Source organism: Puntigrus tetrazona, chromosome 4, assembly GCF_018831695.1.
Source record: "Puntigrus tetrazona isolate hp1 chromosome 4, ASM1883169v1, whole genome shotgun sequence".
NCBI lineage: Eukaryota > Metazoa > Chordata > Actinopteri > Cypriniformes > Cyprinidae > Puntigrus > Puntigrus tetrazona.
In genome coordinates this window covers 19703494-19712829 of record NC_056702.1, presented here as the reverse complement: position 1 = coordinate 19712829, position 9336 = coordinate 19703494, and the positions used below count along the sequence as shown (strand labels likewise).

General features: G+C 39.9%; 1 protein-coding gene and 1 pseudogene across 1 annotated transcript; one reads left to right on the top strand and one right to left on the bottom strand.

Moving 5' to 3' along the window:
* Positions 1-354: 354 nt before the first annotated feature.
* LOC122342254 lies at positions 355-3894 on the top strand (annotated as a pseudogene).
* A 2608-nt stretch (positions 3895-6502) lies between these two features.
* On the bottom strand, positions 6503-8931 carry LOC122342253 (serine/threonine-protein kinase pim-2-like). Its single transcript, XM_043236059.1, has 7 exons — positions 8763-8931; positions 8305-8657; positions 7940-8093; positions 7459-7553; positions 7292-7342; positions 6742-7123; positions 6503-6660 (listed from the first exon to the last, which is right to left on the bottom strand). The coding sequence occupies exons 1-7, from the start codon at positions 8929-8931 to the stop codon at positions 6503-6505; spliced, it is 1362 nt and encodes a 453-aa protein (XP_043091994.1).
* Positions 8932-9336: the final 405 nt, after the last annotated feature.

Sequence of the window (9336 nt, the reverse complement as noted above, 5' to 3'; positions counted from 1 at the left end):
TCTATTAGACATCTAAAAGGAGACGCTCAATAGACGTATTGCAGATGAGCAAACTACCTAAATAATACGTCTTGCTGATGTCACATAGACGTCTCCTAGATGTACGTACGCTATCTAAAGGCAGCATTTGGCTGACTGAAAACCTCGCAATGAAGCAAACAAATAGCTCTTCAAAGTCTCAATTCTACAATTAAATTCAAACTACAATAAGTGTTAACCGCCTCAGATTAACTGATGAGCAGAAAAGTAATTCATCGGTATAGTGTGGGCGATCTTAAATAGGATCTTAAAGTCTGGAGGAGGAGCTGGCGACGTTTAAAGGAAGAGATGCAATTATTTGGACAGTAAGAGAAAATGGCTGATAAGAGTCAGATGTGTCTGCTGGGACTCGTTCTCTCTGCACTTCTCACAGGTGAAGAAATCTCTTTATTATCTTTACCATAAAAGATGCACGATTTGAACAACGGTCTATTTAAACAATTTAGTTTGATTTCTGAAGCTTAACTCGGCACAATGAAATTTTGATGAAATTCAAGTGATGTAAATACCGTTTTATTATTTATTGCTTGTTTAGAATTGTACATTTGAAACTCTCTAAAGTCTCCTAAACTATGAAGTATACCAGAAAGCAGATTATATGACATGCAAAAAAAACAGTTTAGTACTTCTTAAGATGAACTTAAGATCATCTAAGTGTACTCAACTCTGCACCATGAACATGAACTAAAATGCACTTTTAACATACTTTGTTTTTAAAAACGTAATTAGTTACCACTTGAGTGCACTATTGTATGAAAGACAGTTTCAAGTGTGCTACAAATACATCAGTGCATCTGTTCTGTAATATAATGTGGTCCCAGTAAATTTTATATATATTTATAGATATATATATGGTTCTCACTCGATCTGCATTCATAAGGATTTTTGAAAATAAAAATCATCATAAATTACTCATCTTTGCAAGCACAGGGTGTTTTTTTTTCATTTAATCAATTTTTTGTTAACCCTGATTTCTTCGTTTCTTTCTGCAACTACCCTGAACTGAAAACATGAGACAAAAGATTGTATTTACAGATTATTCATCAAGAAAATGTCTGAAATCTATCCAGCTATCTATCTATCACATAGCAACCTCCCAGAATACCCTAGCAAGCACCCTGAGTACCCTAGAAACACATGGCAACACCCTAGCAACCACCCCGGGTCTATCACATAGCGACTATTTATCCGTCTATTGTTTATTCTACTTTCAAACTTCTTCACATCAACACATTCAAACTACAAGCATTTTAAACCACTGCTTTCTCAAGACAACTTTTGCCGAATGTTTATTCAAGCTTTAATAATTATTATCATCATTTAGGTACCGTGGAGCGCGTGATACTCATGTGTTCTGCAGTTCTGGTGAAAATGTCAGTCTGCCCTGTAATAATGCTCTTTTTGGCTGTACATCAACTGCATGGATGTATAGCAAACAATCAGGGACAGTTGAACTGATTTATGGAGGAAAAAGAAGAAAGACATAGAGAGATCTGAGAGACTGAGTCTGGGCTCTGACTGCTCTCTGAACATCACTAAAGTCACGAAAGAAGATCATGGATCTTACATCTGCCGGCAATTTGTGACTGGAAAACAAGGAAAGAATGAACAACAAGGAAATGATTCACGCGTTTATCTGCATTTTCTTCATGGTGAGTGTTTCTTTAAGTTGTATGATTAAATCCTTTCTTTACGTTTAATCTCACACGTTCAGTGTCAATGATTTCTGTTTTATTTTGTCTTTCAGTCACTTCATCCTCCTCTCAGATCAGTCCAGGCAGCTCTGTGACTCTCTCCTGTCAGTTGTATTGTGATCTAATCTCTTGTGATTCTTTGGTCCGTGATGAAGTTCAGCTGATCTGGGTGAATCAGTTTGGTGTGAATCTACAGACAGACTCCAGATATCAGATCTCATTCTCCTCAGAACACTGTAACATCTCTCTGACTACAAAACTCCAGAATGAAGATCTCAACAGAGAGTGGAGATGTGAGGTTACTCAGAGAAATCAACCGAAGACCTCGGTCACGTATACTGTCAAGTATTCAGGTAAAAAGAAAACCAAACCCAATGGATTTCACAAACACAACATGAGGATTAATAATGTAGTTAATTGAGGACTAACTAAAGAGATACATGCTGCAGCTTTTTACTCTTAAAAAATTAGGCATAAACAACTTAATGTTGTACAGAAATAACTCTCATCCCGTGATAATTCAACGCAAACTATATTTCATGTGAGTTTATCAAGGATGATAAAATGAATGTTTAACAGTGTGTCGATGATAAACGTTCATCTTCTTGCAGCTGCAGTCGATTCAACAAAACCGCTCCCAGTCAAGAATAAACCAAGACAAACTACACGACCAGGTGCACCATCACTGACTCACAACATCAGTGTCTGGTTTATACACGAGTCACGACCATAGTACACCCTTTAGTCCATCCTGGCATCTTTTTTTGGCAACAAGTTTGGTGTAAAGTCCTGTGTTGTGGAGATTCTCAGGATGGACAGCAGGTGCTCATCAGTGAGACGACTTCTGTGTGCTGTTTTGTTCACCTTCATCACTGAGAAGAGCTTCTCACACAGATATGTGCTCCCAAACGTGCACAAGCTTCATCAGAGCGACTTCTGCTGTGAAGACGGAGCTGAGGCATTGATGTAGGGATGGAGTGAATGAACTGTGCGGGTCCTGCAGTGTCGTACTTTGCCTTCAGTGTCCCATTACACTGCAGCTCAATCAGTTCCATCTGAATCTGCGCAGGTGCAGTTTCAACATCGACGGCAAATGGTTGCGAAGCAACTCAAAACTCTTTTTTTGTGCTTCAAAGTCACTAAAACGCTGTGCGAACTCAGCGTAGTGTGCTCAGTTCGTTTTGGGGAACACATTTGTGCTGACTTGGTTCAACATTACTTGCTCTGAATCCAGGTCTTTCAGGTTATCCTTGTGTTTTGTCTCAAAGTGCCATCTTATATTGAATTAGCTCCACAAATGAGACACACGGGTTTACCCGTCCCATCGGTTATTAAAGGCTCTGTTTTCAGAATCAACTTTTCTCTTCGGCATCGTGAGGGGTATCTTCGGCTAACGGCTATCTTCGTAATATCTTGTAATAGCTAGACTTAATTGACGCGAGAAGTAAGCGGCAAGGCAGCTGAAGCGTTGCATTATGGGATCTGTAGTTCTGTGCAGTATTGCGTTAACAGCGCTTCATATCGATGGGCCATGAATAACGATAATGTAAAATGATCTTGCGGGCCAGATATGATTGCAAGGCGGGCCGGATGTGGCCCGCGGGCCGTGAGTTTGACACATGTGCTTTAGTCGTTTCAAAATGATTACACAATAAAGCTTTTTACAGAATATAATATAAATCATTCACTTTTTCCTCAAGATTGTACTCCAGATTGTGTTGATTATAAACGTTCATCTTCTGCAGCTGCAGTCGATTCAACAAAACCGATTCCAGTCAGCAGCTCCGAGAAGAAACCAAGACAAACTAAACCAGCAGCTCAAGGTACGTGATCCCTGACACTTACTCAGCATCTCAAGTCTCTTTTTTTTTAAAAATAATCTTCATGACTATGGTTTTTGCATCTCAATGTACAACATACCAGTGGATCCACTGAGATGGCTTCAGCTATGCATGGCTTGTTCACATCTCAGCACGTTTGAACTGATCTAATGTGATCCACAGATGCAGCTGATAGCGCGTGTAAGGCGATATCGTTATTCAGAGGTACGAAATGGCTTTGCTTGCACCCGAAACCATCACTGAATTTTTCAAGGGTTTGATATGGTCCGTTGCTCCATACTCTAGCTATTTTTCTCGCATCTTTCCTGCAGTCATTGTGATTATTGTTGAGATCGCAGTGTTCGTTGTTCTACTGTCGTTCTTCTTCAGATCAGCTGTGTTAAAAGAGCTGGTGAGTTCTGAACGTCACCGAATCTCTTTATTTACACGTTAAAAGGTCATTAATACTATTGTATTTCTTTTGCAGGCAGGAAGATCTCTCGCCACCCAGAGGAAATAGAGATGCCTACAGTATTACAATAACGTACTCTCATAATACTACTTATTTTCATATTTGTAGATATACGCATACAGCTTTCGGTGTTATTTTTACAGCGCTTTTTATTTTACAGAATGCTTTAAATATTAAATAAACCGATACATGTGCGATTATTTACGCAAAAATGTATTTTTATATTTAAAATAAATTAAATTTAAGTGTTTTATTGATCCAGTTTTTATTCACAATATATGCTGCAGATATTTACAAATGCTTTGTTTCCTCTTAACCCTAAATAGGAAAATACTGAAATAATTGTATTCCGCATCAACATACTTCAGCATGATTTCTTGTTAAAGCTACGGTTCAAAGGTTTTGCTTCTGTCGCCATCTATGTTTAAAAACCTGGTATTGCAGTTTCTTGCTGAATTATATTTCATATGTGGGATATAAAAAAGCGCTCCCTTCAAACTGGTTTTCTTTAAAATATAAATTCTGAAGCAATCCTTCTGACTTTTTTAAATATTACTGATTATTTATATTTTTATATCATTTTTGTTATATTTTATTTAGTTTTTATGTTATTTTATATTAATATTATTTTATAATGATATTTTTTATTATTTAAAAATTTAATAATTTTATTTTTTTAAATGTTGAATGTTTTGCATACAACTAAATATTAAGTAACATGTTAGTCTTAAGATAAAACATAGAAAATAAGTGTGGACTAAAGATGTTTAAGTTGTTTTTAGATCACAAATGTATTTGCTTGTCAATTTAAAAGGAATTGTATATAAATAAATATCAAGTACAGTGTGTCTCATATTTGCATTATTGAATATCCTAAACTGTAGGGTGTTTATTTATTTTCATTGTTAAAGTGTTGAAAGATTTTTCAAGAAGTTCCATTCTATGCTTAAAACTGCCATTATTACAGTCTCCATAAAAATAATATACCTTTTATTATACCTTTATTATTATAGTATACCTTTTATGAAAAAAAATGTTTCTAGCATGGGATTAAGTTAATAAATGAAGGTTATGGCAACATTATGTCATATTTAACATGTTTTTATTTGATATCATATAAATATTTTCCGCCTCAGGGACCCCTCCATCATCAGGCTCCTAGAATCGTCTTGACCTTCCTCCACTGGACTGAGGTGAAGACTTCTGTCCAAATCCTAAAAGTAGACATAGATAATAAAAAGTTCAAAACCAATTACAAATAATGTGCATTTAGGTTTTTAAAACTTTGAAAGACTTAGTATGAATGAAATATTCAGATTAATCTTTTCGACGCTGACTCAGAAAACTGAAGAAGTCAAAAGCTGAACATCTGATTGTCCAAGTGCATGAATTATTTGAAATTGACGTACAACAATGATTGATAAATAATGAAACAATACCGTTTTACTATGTCACGTCTCGAAGGGTAAGAGAAAACACCTGTTCCTCCATGTCCTCTCACTTTCCACGACTTTTTCGATTAAATGTGAATCCTTACTTACTGACATTGTATCACCACAATTCTGGGTGGATTTGCCTTAGAATCGTGGTGTGAGCGATACCGGAGTGAAACCAGTGCAACCTTCACCACTCTCCAAACCCCCTTCATCACTTTTGAAGACTTTTCTAAAATATAAACCATAAATAATAGGCTCAATAATAGGAGATGGAGATTGTGAAAGAGGGTTTCATTGAGCTTGTGAGGAACATCTTTTGTGAATTTTATTATTCTCTTTTCATTCCTATGCGTGACCATGGACCACAAAGCCAGTCATAAAGTTGAATGTTGGGATAGGACAAAACATTTGAAAATCTGAAATGTAAAAAATCTCAATATTGAGAAAGTTTTCCAACTGAAGTTCTTAGCAATGCGTATTACTCAAAAACTATGTTTTAATATATTTACAATAGGAAATATACTAAATATCTTCACGGAGCGTGATCTTTACTTAACGTCCAAATGACGGCAAAAATTATTGAGACGCGTATTTTTGGCTAGTGCTATAAATATACCCTAGCGACTTAAGACTTAAGTCCAGGGTCACATACTTTTGATCGCATGAATCTCCATACCCCCTTATACAGCGTGCCTGTGTTTAACAATGAACTTTGCAGATAAAGTTAAAGATAAAGACAACTTAAGACCTACTTAATGTGTTATGCTTCCTTCGTTGTCCGGTTGACGCACAGGATCCGCTGTCTAGTTGGTAAAACCACCTGTGCTCTTCTAGATGCTGTAGCATCGGTCTGTCAGCTGGATTGCGGGTCAAACACTGGTAAATCAGGCCACGGCATTCTGTAAAGTTTTCAGAGGGAGAGCGCAGGTTAGTCATACTTTTCAAATGTACCAAATTAAATAATCGGGTCTTTACACATGTTACTTGCTACACCAAGAGTAAAGAGGTCTCTGTTCAGTTTACCTGAGGATAAAGTCTGTTTCACGGAGTGTAGTTACGCAGTATTTTGTCTTTGCTTTTAAAGGGCAGATATCCATGCAGGATTCGGAAGAGAATCATGCCCACAGCCCAGACATACGCCGGGCCGGCGTGGAACGTGGAATCCTTCATGACCTCGGGTGGGGTGTACAGCTGTGCTCCTGCAAGAGAAACGTTTTTTAGCATCGAACTATTGCGTTATCAAAAAGGCAACACCGTGATCAATGTAACACAAAACACACCTTGATATTGACTGCTGAGATTGCCCCCGCGGTGGATCAGTTGAGCGCAGCCAAAGTCAATTAGCTTGAGCTCCAAAGTAGTGGGAGTCACTAGGATGTTCCCCGTGTGGATGTCGCCGTGGAAGACCCTTCGGTCGACGCAGTGTTTCAAAGCTTGGATTAACTGACCGATTAACCAGCATGCTTCCCGTTCATTGATGGGCTCCGAGCACTCGATGTACTCATTCAAGGTACAGCAAGGTTTAGGGAACTCCATGATGAGCACGAAGCTCGTCTTTTTCTCAGTCCATTCGTACAATTTGATGACGTTGGGGCATAATGGAGGTTTTCCCAACCTGAGCAACATTGCCACTTCTGCAAGCACGGGTTTGGAATGACCAGCCTAGAGAGAGAGAGCAAGAGAGAAAAAAAAACGGTTCACTACTTGGACGATGAACATCATTCTGCTTAGATTTGCACTTAAATCTCTGTTGTCTATTTCATTTCTGCTTTATGTTAGCTACAGGTATTTACAGCAATAGTCACTCAATCCTTAGATTTGTCAACTTACAAGATGAAGATAATGGTCAGTCTGACGCTTGCGGATGTACTTCACGGCAACCTGTGAATGGCAAAAATTAAGTTAATTTCTCCAAACACACCAAAGGATCTCGACAGTGGACACACATCTCTACATCTGAAGCAAAATGATGATACAAGTCAATAAAATTGCTTTACCGTCGTTTTGTCACCAAATAGGTAGGTTGCCTCATACACCTTGCCATAACTTCCGTGTCCTAGAAGATCTCCCAATAAAAAGACAGGTGCTCTACCTGAAAAACAGATAGGAAGAAGTTACAGTACCAGATTTACAGTCTGAATTCTGATTTAAAGCAGAGAAATATAGGTAATAATGATTCACCGGATTGCAGATTGATTCCCAAATCCGAAGAATCCGGCTCATGCGGCAACGCTGGATTGGCTGGATTGGCTGGAGTGGCTGGATTGGCTGGAGTGGCTGGATTGGGTGGACTGGCTGGAGTGGCTGGATTGGCTGGAGTGGCTGGAGTGGCTGGAGTGGCTGGATTGGCTGGAGTGGCTGGATTGGCTGGATTGGCTGGAGTGGCTGGATTGGCTGGAGTGGCTGGCTTGGCTGGATTGGCTGGAGTGGCTGGATTGGCTGGAGTGGCTGGCTTGGCTGGAGTGGCTGGATTTGCACTGGCCTCTTGCACAGGTGGGGGGGGGGACTGGAGAGCTTCATAGCCCTGGTCAGAACTGGTCTGACAGCTTGGCTCAAACTCAAAAGAAAGGGGACAATCTGCTAAGTCCTCATCACTGTCTGGATCCACCTGTGGCGTCGAACCCTGGACAATCTTCGAGTCACGACAGAGGAGGAGGTGCTTTACTGCCTCACGGAATCTCCTGATGAACGCACGGACCGCTTTCCCCTTTCTCTGCTTTTTAGGCTTTTCTAAAATGGAGATAAATAATACAACAAAAGTTACATGCAGTGAATTACAGCAGTGCGTGGTAATAGACAACAGATGGTAGAAATAACAGAAACCTAAAGTAACTAAGACTCACCATCACCCAGATCAGAACAGGAGGGATCTGCCACAGGTGATGACTCGGGATCGCCATTTCTACGTCAGGTATTTGCTCGCTCCTGGAGGGACCTGGCACACACGACGACTCTTCACAGACATCTTCACTGACCTGGCCTGGCAGACACACCGGCTCAGGATCTGTGTTGGCCGTCGGTGCGATTCTGGGAGGACTCGGGACAGGCGTCAGCTCTGAATCATCTTGATCCGGCTGTGGTGTAATATTCACCACTCGGTTTGGATCACAGCAAAGGAAAGGACGCTTTACAGCCTTCCATACTCTCCGAAAGACAGCACGGGCTCCTTTCATCTTCTTTCCTTTTGCAGGTTTTTCTAAAATAAAGAAAAATCGAGGGTAACCTACAGATCTCTGACTACAGATTCGAGTTCTGGGAAAGAAAGTGATGTTAATAAATGCACCTACAATAACCAGCTCACCTGTTGGGCTGTTCTCCACATCGTTTGAAGGACAAAACTTCACGGGTCCTGCATTATCTGAGCCAACGCTCCCTGAATCTCTTGTTGTTGTTGCCTTGACAGGCTTTTTGTCAGCTGTCTCTTTAATGCTGACAGAGTCAGACATCACGTCTGAAGTAAGACCGATCATCTCCACTCTTTCTCTCTCAACTTCACTAAACTCCATAAAACACTGTTTGATTATATTATAAACCAAAAGGAGTTCGTGTCAGTACAATGTTTATCGACTGAAGCATTCGGTGAGAACAACCATCCGTCGATACTCTACACTTTCGCGCAAGAAATGCGATTCAAAAGTTCGAATTCGAACGCGTGGTTTGTGACGTCATACCTCGATGTCACGAGACCGCCGCCCGCGCGCTTCTTGTTTTGTTTTGAACCGTTCTAAACAGGCGCGTGCTTGAATTTCACAGCCGGCTCCATTCATATATTAAATATATTAGTATAAAAGTATATTGTGACTTAAACACGCTGCACGTACCGGAACGTAACGTCCGTGCCTAAACGGGTATCGGGCGCGTGAACTTCCTGGGAC